The 21,030-nt window shown below is 34.2% G+C and overlaps 2 protein-coding genes across 2 annotated transcripts; both read right to left on the bottom strand.

Annotated features, from left to right (window-relative positions):
* Positions 1 to 4,846: 4,846 nt before the first annotated feature.
* LOC111371704 (1,2-dihydroxy-3-keto-5-methylthiopentene dioxygenase 1-like) lies at positions 4,847 to 8,123 on the bottom strand. Its single transcript, XM_022993831.1, has 4 exons — positions 7,976 to 8,123; positions 7,705 to 7,887; positions 6,150 to 6,389; positions 4,847 to 5,141 (listed from the first exon to the last, which is right to left on the bottom strand). The coding sequence occupies exons 1-4, from the start codon at positions 8,024 to 8,026 to the stop codon at positions 5,013 to 5,015; spliced, it is 603 nt and encodes a 200-aa protein (XP_022849599.1). The 5' UTR covers positions 8,027 to 8,123; the 3' UTR covers positions 4,847 to 5,012.
* A 4,398-nt stretch (positions 8,124 to 12,521) lies between these two features.
* On the bottom strand, positions 12,522 to 14,115 carry LOC111371701 (chlorophyllase-2, chloroplastic). The gene is made up of 2 exons (XM_022993830.1): positions 13,740 to 14,115; positions 12,522 to 13,310 (listed from the first exon to the last, which is right to left on the bottom strand). Exons 1-2 carry the CDS (start codon positions 14,019 to 14,021, stop codon positions 12,636 to 12,638), a joined length of 957 nt encoding a protein of 318 aa, XP_022849598.1. The 5' UTR covers positions 14,022 to 14,115; the 3' UTR covers positions 12,522 to 12,635.
* Between the last annotated feature and the right edge of the window lie 6,915 nt (positions 14,116 to 21,030).

Below are 21,030 nucleotides of genomic sequence, written 5' to 3'. Positions count from 1 at the left end.
AGGTCACAATCGAGAAGAATGAATCGATTTTGAGGAAACATTTGTATTGGTCGCTAGACTAGAATCTATTCAAATGCTTCTTGCATTTGCTTGCCATAAAAGTTTCACTCTTTATCAAATGAATGTTAAGAGTAAATTTATAAATGGCTTTATACAATAAGAAGTCTTTGTACAACAAGAAGTCTTTGTACAATCTCCCAATTTTAAAGATCATAAGTATCCAGATCATATTTTAAAACTTGGAAAAGCTTTCATGGTTTAAAGCAAGCTCCAGAGCTTAGTATGAAAGATTGAGCAAGTTTCTATTTTCGATCAATTTCTCAATGGATAAAGCCGATATGACACTTTTTATCAAAATTAATAAAAATGAAATGATTATTGTTCAACTTTACGTTGATGATTTTATCTTCGGTACAAGTATTTCCTAACTATATAAGCAAGGAGCTCGAAATGAGCATGATGACGGAACTCAAATTTTTCTTGGACTCCAAATTAAATAAACTAATGGTTGAATATTCATTAGTCAAAACAACTACATATTGGACATGCTCAAGAGGTTAGAAATAAAAGAATTGAAGCCAATGAACACTCCAATGAGCTCACATAAAATTGGACAACGATGATCAAGGTACTTTCATTGATATAACTAAATATCGAGGTATGATTGGATCCTTTCTTTACTTAACCGCAAGTAGACTCAATATTATGTTTAGTGTATATTCATTTTCTAGATTTCAATCAAATCCTAAAAAATCACACCTTAGTGCTGTGAAACAAATATTTCGATACCTTTGTGGTGCAAGAACGCAAGGTCTTCAGTATCCAAAGAGCACCCACATTGACTTAGCTATTCAGATCCTGATTGAGCCAATTGCATAATTGATCATAAGAGCACTAGCAGAACATGTCATTTTCTAGGCTTTGCCGTGGTTTAGCAAGAAATAAAATTCCGTGGCATTGTCTATCGTTGAAGCCGAATATATCTTGGGCATTAGATGTTGTGTGCAAGTTCTATGGATGAAACAAACCCTTAGTGATTATCACTTGTCATTTGACCATATACCTATCACGTTTTATAACACGAGTACCATATCAAAAAATTCTATTTTACACCCGTGAACTAAACACATTAAAATTAGACATTACTTTTTAAGAAATCATGCACCAAGGGAGGATATTATACAATAGGTTGTGAATACAGGAAAAAACTAATTGATTGATATTCTCACTAAACCTCTAACACTTGATAGATTTTGGACATTTGAAGAAGTATGGGAATTATTGATGAATTTGAATTATATGGCTAAATTGTATGTGTATTTTAATGATCACAAAATTGTTGATTTTATGTGAAATACTTTTAATACTACTTTGTCATCAAATTTTTATTTTTATTTATTTATTTATTTTCATTAAAAACACAAAGCGGACATCAGGGATTGAGAAGGGGATGTCCAGATTGGAAACGAGCAAGGGGTGGACGTCTAGATACATGCTTTCGGTTTGGTAGAAAATTCCAGTTACTTTTAGTGGATGTCCGAAAGGTGCGATTTTAGAATTTTAAATACAGACCTTTCTTCTTCATTTCTTCCCTCTCCTCTCCTTCACTGTGTGTGTCCACTCCAAATTCCCCCTATTTCCATTCTCATCGATAAGAACGTTGATTTTGCCAATTTTACTTTTGAAGTTCCCCACATTTAATATTGAAAAGTATTTCAAATATATGGGTTGGATGTCGATCGCTAGTTTGGAAGAAAATACCTATCCTAGATTTATTAGAGAATTTTTACAAAAGCATGGTTATTACTCCTAGCGGATGGCATTTCTTGTATAAACAAAAAAAAAAAAAAAAAAAAGGAAGGGGGGGAAGAAAAATCATCAAAAATTTTGTTCATATCGGGGGAGAGGCCCAAGAGGCCTCCACCTTAGGCCCAGCTTTTGAAGGGGCCCAAAATTTTCCTTTCTCCTTTTTTTTTTTTTAACCCACTAAGCCATTTATAAGAGTTGGCCCAAAATATTGTGATGCTTCATAAGGGCAAAAATCAAAACGGATCGGAATCTATCAAAACAGCAAAATTCCCGAGAAATCAAAACAGATCGGAATTGATACTAGAGAACAACGGTGCATTATTCCATTAGCAATCAAATTTCAGTTAGTTTTGTTTCTCTTTTCTCTCTTTAGATTTGTGGATATCTGTTTTTTAGCTCGTGTAGCAAAAATTCATTTATTTCTTGTTTTGGAGCTATTTCTTCCATGTGAAACAAGGTAACTATTTCTGACTTTTAAGGGTTAATCTTTTCCCTTTTTCTTGTTATTAGTAATCTTTTACTTTCTGGGTCTTGCTTGGAATTGAAAATTCGAAGGTTTATTTGGTGGGTTTACGCAGTTTATTGAAAAATTGCAAGCAAAGCTTCAAGTTGAAGAGGGTTTCAATTAACAATTTTATGGTTTAGGTGAACACTTGTTGTTGATTTTTCACTTAAAATATACTTTTGGTAGCTTAATTTCTTCTGTTTTTTTACATTTATCTAATTATCTTTGAAGTTAAGAGAAGCAAAGATATAATTACGATTTGGATATGTCCCCCCACCCCCCACCCCTTCCATTTGTGTAGTTTTGCATTAATAAAAGCCCCCTCCATTTGTTTACTTTTGCATTAATAAAAGTTGCAATTTGGTTGGATTAATTTAGCAAGATTTATTTTGTACAAATATAATTTTATTTGACCTTGTGGAAAACTGTTTTCTACTTCACTTTATGAGTTTTAGATTTATTTAGCCCACATTTGGCCTCCATTTTTTTTAATTAAAATAGGTGGAATAGTTTTTTTTTTTTTTTTTAAATGAGTCACAAAAGCTTATTTATTAGTATGTATTGTTGACTGCTATGAAATAATCTTATAAACTCAAGTTATTGCTTGCATTTCATTAATTTTAATTTGTTAACATTTTGTGAAACTCCAGGAGAGTTGATTGGTGTAATTCTTGTTCTAATTTTACAATTTAGTAAATATTAGTTGTTGAGTGACTTGAGTCAAATATCATGGCTTCTAACTATGTGTTTGGAGCTCAAAAAAGAAGAAGAGAAAAAGAGTAGAGGCATTAATTTGAAGCCAAACTGGAGATATGAATATGTACCTTAATAACAAGAAAGAAAAGAACAAGAGAGAAAAAGTAGAGGCATTAATTCAAAGCCAAACTGGAGATATGGATACGTACCTCAATAACAAGAAAGAAAAGAGAAGGAACGAACATCGAAAAATTTAATGATTGAGAACAACGGACGATAAAAAATGGATTTCTTGCTTGACTTAGGGGCCCAAATTCTGAATTCGCCTCAGGCTCCACGAAATATAGGTACGGCACTAAGCATATCAAAGGGTCATAGGCAGAAAATTCGAACATCCCATCAAACTTAAAACAAATCAACTCTCTTTATCTTGCAAAGTTTTACAAAACAATATTGTTGACCTATGATAACTATAACATTAAAGTTTTGATTATAACAAACAGGTTAATCTTTTTTAATAACAAGTTGAATTTAAATGATTATAGTATTTCAAAGCACACTATGAAAAATTGATTGATTATTGTCAAAAGATCAAAAGCTATCCTCACAAATCGGGCTCAAGAAGGAGGTCAAGATCGAAATCACACAATCAAGAACTTAAGAGCCAAACTTCGAAGCAAGATCAAGGACTTGATTTCTTCGATTTTTGTAAAGGTACTAACACTTTGATATTTGATAATGAATGCTTAGGCTCAAAATCCATCTATTCATTAAAAATAATAGTGTATTAAAAGTCATTCTAATGCAATAATTTGATTAAATATAAAAATGATATTTGAACTTGAAAAGTATCTTTTATCTTGAAAGGTTAGGGTTAGTTACAAATATTTTTCAAAAGTCCATCCATTTAAAAACCTTTCGAATTAGAACTAACGGGGTCAAAGTGGGATATTCTTGTGAAAGCTCTCGATTGATTGAATCATCTTTTCATCAAAATTTTCTCATCTAATAGTTGAACTTCATTTATTGCAAATTCATTGAAGCGTTACCACCTCTTAGAATTTAATTCATTGTGTGTCATTTATTAAAAGAGATGTTCAAATTGTAAAATTATTTTTCAAATTTGTGTGATTGTATTGAGGTCTTGTAAAACTCAATATTGTATAAGAATTGATGCTCCTTGTTTGAAGTCACCAAAAGCTTGGATTGCATATTTGCTTGATTAAGTCATTTATTCTCGCTTGAATTTAGATTAACTCTTTCAAAAACATTTCAAAAAATCTACTTTTTCCCATTTTGGTTAGTTATTCTTGGACTATCAAATTTTACACGTAAATTAAAAACATTTCATTTTTCTTCCTACCACGTATTCTCCAAAAACTCAATATTCCAAAATAAAATTTCTTATAAAAATGTGGCCGAAACAGGGGCTTAATGATTCTCGTATTGCAAATTCTATGAGCTTGGCAATAAACTAAGTACCCAAATTCTTTTCTTATCCCATGTTTATTTTAGTTAAAAATTCAATTTTTTTAGGAAATTTTGATAAAAAAATAGATGAAATATTTTATTAAAAAGTTGATAAAAATGCGAGACTCATAAAATATATTGTTGAGAATGGATTTGAAGAAAATGAGTTTTTAAAAGATAATGGTCAAACAGGACTTAATTTCCTCTGTTTTTACTTATCAAAAAGTGAGATTTGAGGTGTAAAACTAGGTCAGGCAATAGAGGGCAATGAGCCAAACATATTATTACCTTTTGTTTTGATTTTCGTAGCCCCTTCACACCTATACCCTAGGTGAGAGTTTGAGACATACCATACCATTACGTATATTAGCATAAATAAACAAGTACGTTTCTATTATGTTCAAATAGTGTCCTCAGGATTTTTTTTATTTTTCTTGTTTTATTAACAAACTAGTAATTATTTTATACCAAGCACTAGTAGCATATAAATCTATAGACTGGATCTTGAGTATCTACCAAAACATCAAATTCCTTAGTGAGCTTTGAGTAGTACTCCAGCCTTCTCTGAAAAGTTCTCTATGTACTTCTTCCTTGCTGGATGATGCTCCTGTGGCCGATTGAATGGTGTCCATACTGGCTCCCCCACAAACAACCTCGTCAACTGTTATCAACAAAATATACATCCATGTTAGCATTCATGTTAATTAAGCAGATGGGGTAAAGTTTAATGACTAATTTGAAAGAAAAAAAGTATGGTGTAAAATGTGTTTTCTAACAACGTTTTTTCGAAGTAGAAAACGATTTTTTAATGGCATGTCCACTTGGCATAAATCTTTGACTGATTTATGGTGACTCGAATATATGTTTCTGTGTGGCTATCCTGGACCATTGATTTGAATCTAACAGCTGTGGCTTAAGTCAAGAATTGTCTTTGGTTAGTGGCTCTTGAGCTGGCCGGTGGATTCATTCATTCTTTTCGTCTTAGCCTCTTGTATTTTTCTCACTAAAATCTCGAGAAACCTTTCATCTTCAAGGCCTATTGTGTCTTCACTGTAAATCAGATCTGGTTTCTGATTTCTGATTTCTGATTTTGGTATGGTGTTCAGCCCAATTTGTATGGTGATCATTTGCAGAAGTTTTAGGTGCTTTTGTGGTTGATTAATCTATAATTGAATTTAGACTACACTTGGTTTTAGTCTTGGGTCAATTAGGTGTTGGTTTTAGTGAAATCTATACTGATCGCTGATAGTATCTTGGGTTTGGTTGTACTCTAATCTTGAACTCTCTCTCAGGTGGTTTTTTGCACATAATAACAGGCTCTTTACCTCTGATCCCCCAGATTAGGCATTGTCGAACTGGGTGAGCATATGGTCCATATCTTTGTGTTGTGTTTACTGTTTTTCATGTGAGTTTGTGGTTTGGTTTCTACATTCTGCCTAATTTTTGTACGCGAAATCCTAATATATGGTGGCTGAAGTAACAACAATTTTATTAACCCTTTAACTCAATAATTAAGATATAGCCGTCTCTGATCAGTTTGTTATTTCAAATGCAGCCGATAAACTACAGTCCTTGAACTAATTCCATCAGTAGGCAAATGATTTGATGTTGCAATAATTTCAATGCAGTATGATGATTAATGCATAAAGAATCGAGTATGTATATATACCTTGATATAGTTGCTGGTGTCAAGGGTGAAGCGATGGTAAATTCCAGCCGGTAAGACGATAAGGTCACCGGCCTTGATCAAGATGCGAATCCAATGGTCATCTTTGTCCCTAACATCAAAATATCCACTCCCCTCCAGACAGTAACGTATCTCCTCATCAGCGTGTATGTGTTCCGTGTAAAAATTCTTCAATTTCTGCTCGTAGTTCTCCACCTTCTCAGGGCACAAGTCCAGCAAATCCTTGGAAACAAGTTAACTGAATGTTAGATGGAGACATGTTCAATTATATAGTGCTGATCAAGAAGTTCAAAGAACAATCAGATGCCAAATTATTCTTTCCGCTCATTGCCTTTTGCTGCGAACTTAACTCGGCATTCTAAAATTAACTTCAAACTGCCATATAACTTCGGGAGGATGTGAGAATTCGTGGAGCAGGGATTACGCTACATTTTATGGTGACACGTTTTTGAAGTCCTAAATTCGAGTCTCGATGCCACTCATTTTGTGAAAAATGTGCACATATGCGGTGTCAAGCTTATGATGAAAAGGTAAATATGATATGTAGTTGAGCAGTGTGTTGTAATCAAAACAAAATAAGCGCTTGTCTGGAGGAGATTTTACTCAAATTTCCGGTGAAATTTTTACCATTGCTTTTCATGAAGACAAGTCATTTATGACAGGAAATCAGATATCACAGCCACAATGTTGGACCAATTTATTGTAGAATGATCATGTTGCCCTTAACAATTCATTCATTTCTTATGATTGATGGGCAACTCAGGTATTTCACTTTTTGATTTTCAAACATTGCTGCAACATGGGACCCATATGCCGGCGGATAACGGTCGGAAATTTGCTCAAAATCAACCAATAATTTCTACCAGACAGCCCCTAAGTCAGTTTATCCTTTCTCTAATAGCTTAGACAATAAATAATCACACTGTTCAAAAAATATAACTCTGTTAGATATGGCACCATGATATTTGTGTCTTAGATTATCATCCATCTAAAAGGTCATCTAATTCTATGTAGAGCTCTCAATTAATTGCAAGATATCAAATCCAAGTTGGTGTCTCTCATTGTAAGAGGAGGTTAGTCCAAATGGTTATACCCTGTAGTCAAGCCTTAATTTAGCCACATAAGATGCCACTAAGCGTCTGTTTGGCATGACTTTTAAGAAGCCAAAACCGAATACAATATTATCAGTAAGGATAAAATTGTCATGGTTAATACCCAAATAACTTTTGGCATGATCATGCCAAACAAACATAAAAGCCCTTTCTTGAAGAGAAAGCCTTTTAGAAATTAGATTTCAAACACTAATTCAAAAGCTACAGCTTCTACTAATACTGAAATGCAGAAACTATCCCAAATGGGCTAGAAATCTACTATGATTCCTAGCGTTACAACCTCACCCATTAGGACCTTACTGTGTGAATACCAAAATACTTATATACTCGCAAACCAAGTTTCACTACAGAGTAGGCAGCTATGTAAAACTAATATCAAGAAAGGTCCCCCGAAAATTGCAAATACAAGAAAGTAAATCATATACCATATAACTGTAACCTCTGGCCTCTCTAATCTTCTGCAAGTCCGGGTCATTCTCATATTTCTCCGGGTCCAAATGCCAGTACAAAACTCCAAGTTTCTCTAATTCCTCCATTGAAACATACTCTGGTGGGTTCTTGTGATGTGGGAGCCTCTGATCCTCCCCATTTTCTTGCATAAACCATGCCTATTAAAAAAAAAAATGCATAGTAGTCACAAAAATTCGAGGAAATTAATGGTAGTTAATGACAAGTGATATAAACATAGTACTTTACCTGGACTGCCATGAATCTGTGACTGCAGCAAACGGTTTCTACAAAGGTCATTATATGCAGGTGAGTGGTCAAAATTTAATCAATTGTTAAATGATTCTTGTTGTCCGGATGATGCCACTTGTGGGGTTCGGTTTCCATTGGATTACTGGTGGTCGAGATTTTTTAACCGTTTCTGTTTGCTTCTAAAAATATCATGATTTGTGGGATGGGAGTTGAATGCTGTCCATACGATCTAGATTTCTATCGGTTGCGTTTAGTTTAAAGGTCTAAAATAAGTCTGGAAGCATGTAGGAAAGTACACGTTGCTGCTCCAAGCGCTGAATTGGCACCCCCATTGGAGGGAGCGCCGGAAAGCTTTGTCCGAAGAGAATTATCTTAGGAAAGTTCATGTAAGAGAACCAAGTATTCTTGTTTAACCGTTGTTGGATTTTTATGACCCAAAATAAGTTGGATTTTTATTGAAAAAAAATATTGTTCCATTTATTTCATATTCTTTTTTATCTTGTTTCCACCTTTATTATACTCTAGGGTTTGGTAAGTACACCTATAAATATTAGACTCTTTTCACAAGTTTTGTATTACTGAAATATAGAATAATTGTATATGCACAGTTATTGTATTTGTTTTCTTCATATTCGTCAATTGAATAAAATATTTCGTTCCTCTATCAATTAATTATTTGCCTTTAGTCTTGATGTTTGTTTACGATCATATACTTCATATCGTGTCATATATATATTATCTCAATCCATTTTGTTTCCCAACAAGTAATATCAAAGCTATTGATTGTGATTTGTTTGAAGTTTTTGTTATTGATAGCAACTATAACGTATAAAATTTCGCTTTTGAATCGTAATACAAGATTTTCGTTTTGGCAAATGAAGATGCAAGCTATACTCGTGCAGATGCATTTAGATGATGAGTTGTTGGGATTTAACAAAATGCCCAAAACTTGAACGACGGAAGAGAAACAACGGAAGTATAATGACCCAAATTCTATAATTTAAATCGCTACCAGACAGGATGTATTCCAATTACATATTAAAAAATAAAAATAAAAAAAATTCCACCAATAAAACATAACACAATTTTATAATTATAAACCAATTAAACATGCTTAAAATTCCTAAACAAATTTTTTTATGAATTAAGCTAAGAAATTGCTGGAATAAAATAATAAGATATTTTATTACACTGGATTATTTTTATTGTGTCCCATAGATCCTGCTTGGCACCACGAATACATCGCATCGCCCGCAACCAACAAGCCGTTCTAACCTATGAGGAGTATGGAAAAATGATAAGTACATAAGAATACTTAATAGGACACGAAATTTATATTGCGATCCCGAATAAAATATTTAAATCATGCTTCAAAAAAATCATACCATTATCATATCTTTAAAAAGGGTAAAAGCTCAATACATATCACATCTTTTGTATCGGATGGCCATATCATAATATTTCACATCATATCATATCTTTACTTTTCATAAGTATAATAGTTCATTGACATAAAAAAAAAAAAAAAAATTAAACGGGATCTCATAAACTACACCTTGTAATTCTACCTTGACTGATAAAAAGAATTGTTGGAAAATAAGCAAGAATTTCGCGTTCACAAAATTATCTGTTGTTGTGTCGGTATGCTTGCTATACTAAAAAAATATATCATTTATTTATTTTTTTATTCCCAACTTGGAACACTTGTTTAAGGAAGACGGCAATCAGGGCATGTGTGTGCCCCTTTAATTTCAAAGAATGATGTATAGAATAGTGATTGATGTTAAAATGTGTGATTAAAAAATTGAAAAATTTTAGATTTATGTGTAATATTATAAAGAATATGTAGTTTAAAATGAATTTTGTAGAAAAAATAATGTGATAGAATTGTTGACAAACAGGAACTCAGTCTCGTATAACCATATATAACTCTTCTATTATACATATTTTCCATTTAATTGATTTGAAATTTCTCGTGTGCCTGACAGTCATTTGAAAATTAGAGGCAATTTCATTAATTCTGACAAAACAATTGACCCTTTTTTTAGCACAGTTTATAACATGTTGTGTACTATATCAAGGGCCTCTTTGGGAGCGATTTTTTCACTCAAAAAATTGATTTTTTACCGTTATTTCACTATTTCAGTTATCATACTTGACTTCTTCTCTCACAGGTGGACCCCACTTTTCTCCTAACGGTCAAAAAATCAATTCTCAAAATCACTCCCAAATAGGCCCCAAGTAAGTATTCAATATAATATATTATATTATTTAAAAATTAGGAAGCTATTTTACCCTTTTCCTATCTAATTTACACGTGGTTTGCACGTTTTAAAATTCAAAATAAATATAAACAAATAACATTAATTGACAAAGTTTATAGACCTCAATATCTGGAATCTAACTTGCTCGAATCAACTTTTTCTCGAGCATAATATTCATAATTATTTACGAGCTATCCAACGAACTTAATATTGATATATTTATCATTACTCTATCAATATTTAAATATTTGATCTAAATAAAATTGAATTTAATACACACACATACACACATCATTTTGGTCCCTAGCCTTTTCAAATATAAAAAGTATAGCACGTAAAATAATTAATTCTACCCTATTATAATTTTTGGGACTTTCTAGGAAGGATTGAAAGGCACTTTCATAAATTCATTTTTATCTCTCTAACAATATTTTTCAGGGCGTTTTGAAGGGAAAACGGCAGCTGCATTGTGGTTGAACTTGGAGCAATTGTGTAAGACTAAAAGTCTAACAAGCAAATTGCATCTAAAGAAAATGTTGTATTCTTATCGCATGGCAGAAAGCATATCTTTGGAAGATCATATGGCTGTGTTCAATGAGATCGTGACTGATTTGGAAATTTTAAAGGTAAAATATGATGATGAAGATTTCGCTTTAATCCTTTTGTATTGGAGGAACGAAAGAGGTTCCAATTGTACATCTTGCAGGGTCCGGCAGAATTGTTGATGAAAAGTCAACATAAATTTAGTATCGTTATGGAGATTCAGTTGGGTACCATACCTTTGAAATTTTGTTTGGGGTCCATATTTATGAATACTACTTAATTGAGTTTGGAGGATATGGGTAATTCCGCTTTGCCGTCATTAGCTGTGGTTCCATCGTATTCAACCGTCAGGGATAGACCCATTAGATATAGGTACGAGGATGTTGATTCGGTTGCACTTGCCTTTACCCTTTTTAAAGTGTTGAGACTAGTCAAGGGCCTTCTATGAAAGTATTGGGAGTTGATTTTGCTACAGTGTGTGCTTCGACGGTGTTTGGTAATTTCTAATTCTTTATGAATTTTGGGAAATTCGATGTTTGGGTTCATGTACATGTATTGAATACAGTGGAAGAGGATGAGTATTTTTATGTTGAAGAAAGTTTAATACTTGTTAAAGAGTTCGAGTTTTTATTGCAGTAAGATATATTTTTTAGGTAAAGAAATCTTCGAGCTTCACTCGTTGCATGGAAATTTGTGTCAATGTGAAAATTGCTAAAAAAATTTACCCAAATTAGATTGAATTTTTATTGAAAAAATATCGTTCTCTTTATTCCACAATATTTTTCTATCTTGTTTTCATCTTTGTGATATTCTATGGTTTGCATGCACCCCTATAAATATGGTTTGCATGCATCCCTATAAATATTAAACTCTTCTCACAAGTTTCGTATTGCTGAAATATAAAATAAATATGTAAACACAGTTATTGTATTTGTTTTCTCCATATTCGTCAATTGAATAAAATACTTTGTTCCTATGTCAATTAATTCTTTGTTTTTATCTTGTTGTTTATTTGGATCATATACTTCATATTTTGTCATATATATTACCTCGATCCATTTTATTTCCCAACAACCGTGACATAACACATAAATTAATTTGTCATCATTTAATATTTGAAATTTATTATGAATTTATTCATTAATTAATGACGTATTATATCACTATTATTAGAGAGTCGTACATACAAAATTTCTTTGTGACTTGAACAAAGTATAATCTCTCTCTCTCTCTAGATGATTCGAATCAAACGTCTTTCGATTTTCTCTTGAATTTAGTCGGACTAAATCACATACACACACCAGATGTTGGAATTTGGAATTAATCTCTTACATTTCTCTTTTTCTTCTAGTTTATTTGTAATTTTTTTAGTTTATCTTCCCTTATTCTGGACGTGAAAACACAGAGCTCCCCTGATCACTATAAATATTAAGCCTCATCAGTGGAATTAAGGGTATATTTAATTACATTTATTTTCCATGGAAAATATCAATTTTTCACCAAAATTCCTACTTGGAGTGTTTGATTGCTATTTTTTTCCATGAAAAACATTTTCCTACTTTTGAAAATATGTCTAATTTTCCTTGTTTTCAAGGAAAATATTTTTCTTGGGTGGAGGTGGTTTTTGTTTTCCACAAAAAATGAAAAATATTTTCTTTTCTAGGTGATATTTTCTATACCAATCAAACACTTGCTAATTCAAACTCTTTCAATTTCAGCCTTTGGATGATCCGTAGGATTCATGAACTGGATGCTTTAATTTGATAATTTGATTCACCTTCAAAACTACAGCTAAATCATATGAAGTAACTATGATTTATACAAGAAATCAACACGCAAATTTATGCTATCTAAATTAGAAATTCAGATTTTTGGAGCTCAACAGGAAGTTTCTCATTTCCATCCCGAATAGCCATCAACTCCCTTGAATTGTCTTCCAAATAAGCTTTCAAGAAAGCAATCACTATTCCCCCAACAAATCTCCTCATCGGCTCCCTCGATTCCCCATTCTTGCACAAACAATGCGTTGTCTTCCCTCGAATCCCTTTCGTCTCATCGTCCAGCATATCAAGATGTCCATAATCCTTCACAACAAAGTAAAAAGCTGGTTTTTGACATTCGTTAAAGAAGTCTTGATGATTCACTCCTTTAGGAGCACAAGGAGGGAAAAGAGGATTCCTTTTCATTTCTCCCAATCCCGATCCTATAACCATTACTGCCATATCAAGATCGAAGGAATGGGGGACAAAATTTAGTACCGGAGGAGGTGTTTGTTTTCCCTTTTCCATTCCATCAACAGGATCAATGCCTATCACGGCTGAAAATTTCAAAGAAGTGACTTGCTTTCTTAGAGCTAGAGCGAAAGCGACTTTTCCTCCTCGACTGTGTCCAGCAAGTCCTAGCTTTGTCAAGTCCGGTCGAACATTAGCTGGAAGAAAATGGCACAGTCCTTCTGATAACCAGTTCGTTATATCAGCAGTGATCTTGATTTCTTCATTTGCATCCGGTCCTGCCACGCTGTATAACTGGTATAGCACAACGAAATGAAACGAATTTATCATGTTTTTATGCCATAATTATGTATCATTATTCCAGTATGACATAAATAATTAAAGAAACTTGCTTCTACCATCATGAATAGGTTAAATTTCTTTGCCACTTCTAACGATATATTATTAAGCATCTAAATATATTCATCTTAGAATCTTTATTTATGATATTTAGTCCAAAAGTACCATAGTATTAACTTCAAAATTCAGCACCACAACTTATAATGGAGGATAGAACGAGAAGGCATAAAGATCATATCTTAATAACCGCAAACAACAAAACAAATCAAGCATATAATCAACAATTCATAATCCCATCTTACTTCAACAATAAAAAGCAGATTAATCTAATCATTTCACATAATCTTCTTGAAAATAAACCTCATATAAGTTGAAGAACCTAACCTGGGGTGCAACAACAATGAACCCATGTGAAGAAATATGTTGAATAAGCTGAGAATAAAAAGAGTTATAAAGAAGATAACCATGAAGGAGTATAACTACTGGGAAAACTCCAGATTCTGTTGGTGTCCCAATTAAAAGTGGCTTCGGAGGAAAACAGACTGAACCACTGTTATTGCTTATTTTAGGCTCAATTTTAATCAGCTTAATTAAATGATTTCCAATATCAAAAGCATTTTTAGAGGAAGAAGAAGATAAGGTGGGAGTTGTAGATGAAGAATTCATGACCAATTCAGTTGCTTAAGCTCTTGTGAGTTTTTCTTGTTTCTGAAGGGATAAAGGTTTCACTTTTAGTGGCCTATATAACTCCCACTTTATATTGTGCTCTGGTATCTGTAATATTTTTCAATAATGCCGTTTAATCAGGGTACCCCTACCGACCCTCAAACAGGTGGGTATAAAAAATCAATAAAGTTATTTGTACATTCGATATTGACACCTCGAATGTCACTCCCCTCACAAGAGAGGGGGGTGTCCACACGTAATAAAATAATTATGAGCCCCCCTCTTATGAGAAGAGTATCATCAGAGATGTTAACCCCGAATGTACAAACAGCAAAGTCCATAAAAAATTGGGATAATTCTAAGTGTACATAATTTGGTTTACCAAATGATTTACCTACTCTCACAAGCATGTGGACTCCGCGTGAATAAAATAATTCCAAACATGTGATCCCTAAACACTCCTATTATGAATGTAAGTAAAGCATTAGGCAAAAAAAATTAAGTGCATCTAGCATGCTTTGAGTGTTCAGTAGGGGTTCTGAACACTCCAAAGCATAATTGAAAATTCTTGCCTTATTAGTGGGAAAGCAAGAAATCTGTAAGTAGATATTTTCATATTTCACTTTTGTAATATGGATATTTTCTTTTAGACCAATAAAATGTGGACGCATCACGCCAATTTTACACCTCAATTACTTTTTAACAACTAATACTTTAATGGCTGTTAAACATTATTAGTTAATCCTCTCCTTTGATTTTAATTGATTTGGCATTATCGGTTCTTCAGTTTTACATCTCTTCGAACCCCAAAAAACTTCAATGATGAACTCATCACAACAAATTCTACTTGTTCCGCATTAAACCTATCAAAAACTTCAAATTCACAGAATTAAATAACCTCTAATTACAAAATAAGACCGAGCTTAATGAAGAACAACTAAACTGGGTTTCAAGAATGTGAAGAAAGAAAGAAACTTTCGATCCACTTACCTGCATTCGAAACTTGAAATTGATGTCAGGGATGAACTTTCCTTATCAATCCCAAATCTGAAATATACAAGATACAGCCAAGCATTTGAAGTTCATTGAAGCAAAATGGAAAAAGTGTTAGTTTGATAGCTTGGAACAGTATTTTGTAAACGATATTACGAATTACGATTTTATTATTTGCATGATTTACTTTGAAATAATAATTTAAAATTCAAAGATTATATAAGATGTCACAAGTTCTATGCTTGATGGGTGAGACATAATTTGTGACGTGATCAAAATATATCATTTCGTGATCGGAACATAAAGTTTGATTATTTATGTTGATAAAATTGTATTGATCCTGTTGGGTTTGTCAAGATCCTGGATATTAAAAAAATAGTGTTTGTACACGCTAAACACGACAGTGTAGATGACTCATTTGTGACAGTCAGGATTGAGATTCTATTTGATCATCGAATGAGTCACCTAAAGTATGAGCTAGCAATGCAACTTTGATTGCTAATTCAAATTATTTGAGGTGTCAATAAGTAAAATCTTAATTGAAAGATTGATTTCAGTACTTTGGAAATCAGGCAAAATAGTTAGAGATATATACTTACAATAGAGGAAACCATTAATCATTAAAAATGAATTATATAAGACATTTTGAATTATGATTCGATTATTCGTACATTTTTAAATCTAAAGTTCCATGATTATATAAGACATTACAAGTCGTATGCTTGATGGTTCGATTATGATAAGACACAATTTGTAACATAATCAAAACATATCGTTCACAATCATTACATAAAGTTGAACACTTTATGTTGAAAAGATTTTATTGTTCATATTAGGATTTGTCTAGATCCTAGAAATAAAAAGTATGATGTGTTTGGTGTATATTGATAGGACCATGTAAATGACTCATATGGAATGAGACTCCAATCGATCAATGAACGAGTCACTTAAATTATAAGTTAGTAATGTACCTTTAATTGCAAGTCCAAATTCTTTGATGTGCCATGCAGTAAGTCTTGATTGTAAGGTTGATCTCGGTACTTTAGAAATCATGATGAAACAGTTAAAGATCATATAATTGTGATTGAAAAGTCCCTTAACCATTGCGACAAGACAATCAACACTTTGAGGTATTTTCTATTAGCATCGAACTTGAGCTTAGTAGTTCGGCGATGGGATCATTGAACTCTATGTAGTGATTTATTCATAATGAATTTACATTATGAAAATGGGACTATGAAAGCTATATATGTTGGAAGGACAAAACGGTCATTTTACCATTTTCAACATGCTGGCGGTCAAATGGAGTTTGACTTGTGGAATGATGATCGGAACATATTATTATCGAATCTTGATTTACTACAATAATTCTTATCTGAATCGAGAGTGCAATTTCAAATTTTTGGTAGAATGAGTGGGAATTAATAGATTTGTCTTAATTGAGCAAGAGTTGACCAAATTAGAAATATCTATTGGAGCTCAAAATTTTGTGAATTTGGTTAGGTCCCTCTCTTAACTTTAATAGGGCACAACTTGATTGACCTACTACAATGTAAGTTCAAAAGAAAATTTGTGTAATTATGAAACCGTAATTCATTATTATGAATATGCCCTTTAAGTTTAATCACATTCTCACATTTAAAAAAAAAAAAAAAAAAAAAAGGGATCAATTCCAATAATCCAATTTCCCAATTAAAAAAAAAAAAAAAAAAAAAAGGGATCAATTCCAATCATGTTAGCATGCTTTATGGCAAACACATCAAAGTTCACTTTAGGAAGTTTTTTAGTAAGCTATTATAGGTTCAACCAGATCTTTGTTTCATCCTCTTCATCGAAGGGAAAGCTTTCTAACTCTTCAACCGCCGCAACTCTTCAACAGGATGTATTCCAAATACATATAACAAAAAATTTTATTCCACCATTAAAATATAACACAGTTTTATAATTATAACCCACTTAAACATGTTTAAAATTTCTAAAAAAAAAAAATTATGAATTAAACTAAGAAATAGCTTTAAAAAAATATCTTATTACATCGGATTATTTTTATTATGTCCCGTAGGTGGCACCCTGACAACACTGCATCGCCCGTAAACGATCGACCATTTCTAAACTGTGAGAAGTAGAAGAAAAATGGTGAATACATGGAAATACTCAGCAGAACATGAAATTTATGGTGCTATCCCGAATAAAATATTTAAATCATGCTTCAAAAAAATCCATACTGTCATCATATCTTTAAAATCAATAAGAGTTCAGTACATATTATATCTTGGTACCGAATGGCCATATCATAATATTTCACATCATATCATATATTTAACTTTCGTAAGTATAATAATTCATCGACATAAAAAAAATAATTTAAACGGCATAACATAAACTGCATCTCGTAATCCTGCCATGACTGATAAAAGAATTGTTGGAAGATAAGTAAAAATTTCACGTCACAAAATTCACTGTTGCTGTGTCTGTATGCATGTTCTACTTTTAGAAAAAATATATCATTTTTTTTATTCCCAACTTGGAGCACTTGTTTAAGTAAGACAACAACGTCCCGTGTAATCAAATATAACTCTTCTATTATACGTATTTTCCATTTAATTGATTTGAAATTTCTCACGTGCCAGCCAATCATTTGAAAATTAAAGGCAATTTCATTAATTCTGCAAAGTAATTGACTCTTTTGGTGGCACAATTTATGGCATGATGTGTGCTATGTGAAGTAAGTATGTGTTGGGAAAACGACCTTCCAAGATTGCCCAAGAGATAAAGCTTGACAATGTGAAAAATTTCAAACCACTTGAAGCACAAGAAAAATGGGGAAGAAATGATTTTCAATATATATTGGAAGAACAATGTATTTGGATTACTTGAACAAGCCTCAAGTTAATCCCCAAAAAAGAAAATAGCTTTGAATTTATACCCAAGATGAACAACCTCAATCTTGTAAAATTCTATCCAAACTTTCTCCCTTTTTCTCTCTCAAAATCGGGTGCTAGGTCTTGTTACTTATAAAAAGGCAATAAAAAATCGCAGGCGCCCACTCATGGCGCCAGTTTCTTGGCAGAAACTGGGCAGCGCCTAGGCGCTGGCTTCTTCAGCTTCTCTTCTCACAATTCTCCACCTCATACATCATTTGATAGACCTCAAATTTTGGACGAACACAAGAAGAAGTAGCAAGCACCAAAATTCGGTTGCACCATTCAAACCATGGTTGCCTACGTACCCAAAACTCGGGATCAAGCCTCCGTAGTTCACCTCCACCTTCATATACTCTCCACCTCATTTCAACCCCGCCCCGAAGGGCCATGCCCACTCGGGCATATCAACACGGACTGATGTGAAGCAAGTCCAAGCAATGCTGAAACTTGCTATCCGTTACCACTTTGGTTAACATGTCTGCTGGGTTCTCATTTGTGTGTACCTTCGAGAGTGAAATATAACCTTCATCTATGACATCACGCACAAAATGATACCTGACGTCGATATGCTTGGTTCGAGCATGATGAACCTGATTCTTAGCCAAGTGAATCGCACTCTGGCTATCACACCACAAGTCCACACAATCCTGCTCAATCCCCAAATCATCTAGAAGACCCCATAACCACAATACTTCCTTCACTCCCTCTGCCATGGCCATATACTCGGCCTCTGTAGTAGAAAGAGCAACTGTAGCCTGCAACATCGATCGCCAACTAACTGGGGCACCATGTATGTAAAACACATATCCAGTAGTAGATCGTCGTCTATCTAGATCACCTACATAATCCGAGTCCACAAACCCACTTATATGACATGCATCTCCACCAAAACATAAACCCGTATCCGCGGTACCTTTTAAGTACCTCAGGATCCACTTCACAGCTTCCCAGTGTGCCTTCCCCGGATTCGCCATGAATCTACTGACCACACTAACTGCCTGTGAAATATCTGGGCGTGTAAACACCATGGCATACATCAAACTGCCAATTGCACTAGCATAAGGTACACGATCCATGCGTACCTTTTCTTCCACTGTAGTAGGAGACTGTTTACCAGAGAGCCTAAAATGTGGAGCCAATGGAGTCACCAACGACTTTGCACCTCGCAACCCGAACCTAGCAATAACCCGCTCAATGTAGCCTTTCTGACTCAAGAACATTCGTCGGTTCGTCCTCTCTCTTCTAATCTCCACACCCAGTATTTTCCTAGCAGCCCCCATATCCTTCATCTCAAACTCTTTACCAAGTTGAGATTTCAACCTATCTATCTCCACCTTGCTTTTCGAAGCGATAAGCATGTCATCCACATACAATAGAAGATAGATATAGTTACCTCCCCGAAGTTTTCGAATATAAACACAACAATCATACTCACTTCTGGAGAAACCATGCTTTAGCATGAAGGAGTCAAATCGCTTGTACCATTGCCGAGAAGATTGCTTCAATCCATATAGTGATTTTCTCAAGCGACATACCTGAGTTCCTTATCCTCAACCTTGTAGCTCTTAGGTTGATGCATATAGATTTCCTCATCCAAGTCCTCGTGCAAGAAGGCGGTTTTGACATCGAGTTGTTCCAACTCAAGATCATGATGAGCAACAATATTCAATAGCACCCGAATGGAAGTGCGCTTGACCACCGGAGAAAAGATCTCATTGTAGTCAACTCCCTCTCTTTGTGCAAACCCCTTAGCCACTAACCTTGCTTTGAATCTTGTACCACCGAGCTTGGTAGGATCCTCTTTCTTTTTGTACAACCACTTGCAACCAATAGCTTTCTTACCTATGGGCAATGGGACAACCTCCCATGTTTGGTTCTTGTGAAGTGATTCCATCTCCTCTTCTATCGCTACCAACCAACTCTCACTATTGGTGTTTAAAATAGCTTCCTTGAAAGTGGTAGGCTCATCATCCTCCACCAAGAGTGCATACTCAACCAAATTTGTCTGCCCATAATGCCTCAAAGGCTCGTCTGACCCCAACTTTAGAACTTGCTTATAAGTACGGCGTGGCCTAGAGGAAGCCAAGTTATCTGCAAGCTGCTATTGTTGCTGTGCATGTACATTCTCTTGCTGAACCGTCTCTTGTTCAAGCCCATCATCACTCTCATCTTGAGTGTCTGCATGATGCTCCTCTTGAACATGCCTAGAACCAGGTTGATCTCTAGGTTCTATGTCAACAACTTGAGACTTTGTAGTCTCAACATCATCACCACCGGGCACTGTAGCTTTCAACGAAGCTACCATGGAGTTCTCATCAAAAGTAACATCTCTGCTGATTATAAACTTAGAATCCTCTACACACCATAGGCGATAGCCTTTTACACCTGCCGCATACCCCAAGAATATAGCCTTCTTAGTCCTCGCATCGAGCTTTCCCTCATTGACGTGATAGTAGGCTGTGCATCCTAATATTCTGAGTTTCTCATAATCTGCATGTTCTCCTATCAATACCATGTAAGGTACATCTCCATCTAACCTTGAATGTGGAGACCGATTCACTATGTAGCAAGCATTTGCAACCGACTCTGCCCACCATTCTCTACCCAAACCAGCATAGGATCGCATACACATCGATTTCTCTCGAAATGTACGATTCAGTCTTTCTGCGACCCCATTCTGTTGCGGTGTATTTCTAACTGTCCAGTGTCTCGCAATACCTTCCTTACCACATAACTCCTTGAAAGCACCATCTGTATACTCAGTACCGTTATCAGATCGTAGTATCTTCAATTTCTTTCCTGTTCTGTTTTCAACCATTGCTTTCCACTTCTTGAAAGTGTCGAATACCTCATTCTTATGCTTCAAAAAATAAATCCAAGCATATCTAGAATAATCATCAACAAATGTAACAAAATACCTGGAACCGCCTTTGGAAGTGACAGAAGCCGGACCCCATGCATCCGTGTGCACATAGTCAAGAATGCCTCTACTTCTATGTTTGCTTGGCTGGAACTGAACTCGCTGTGCTTTACCGTACACGTAATGCTCACAAAAATCCATGCAAGGCTTCTTCAAGTTCTTTAGCAAACCT

The sequence above is a fragment of the Olea europaea genome, chromosome 22 (genome assembly GCF_002742605.1).
Source record: "Olea europaea var. sylvestris chromosome 22, O_europaea_v1, whole genome shotgun sequence".
In the NCBI taxonomy this organism is placed as follows: Eukaryota; Viridiplantae; Streptophyta; class Magnoliopsida; order Lamiales; family Oleaceae; genus Olea; species Olea europaea.
This window is presented reverse-complemented; position numbering and strand designations above follow the sequence as displayed.

Coding starts and splice junctions, on each gene's coding strand:
- LOC111371704 (XM_022993831.1), bottom strand. CDS start 8,026: ATGACCTTTGTAGAAACCGTTTGCTGCAGTCACAGATTCATGGCAGTC. Junction 6,390..7,704: donor CCAGAGGTTACAGTTATATG/GTATATGATTTA, acceptor CTTGTTTCCAAG/GATTTGCTGGACTTGTGCCC. Junction 5,142..6,149: donor ACACCAGCAACTATATCAAG/GTATATATACAT, acceptor TGTTGATAACAG/TTGACGAGGTTGTTTGTGGG.
- LOC111371701 (XM_022993830.1), bottom strand. CDS start 14,021: ATGAATTCTTCATCTACAACTCCCACCTTATCTTCTTCTTCCTCTAAA. Junction 13,311..13,739: donor TCATTGTTGTTGCACCCCAG/GTTAGGTTCTTC, acceptor GTGCTATACCAG/TTATACAGCGTGGCAGGACC.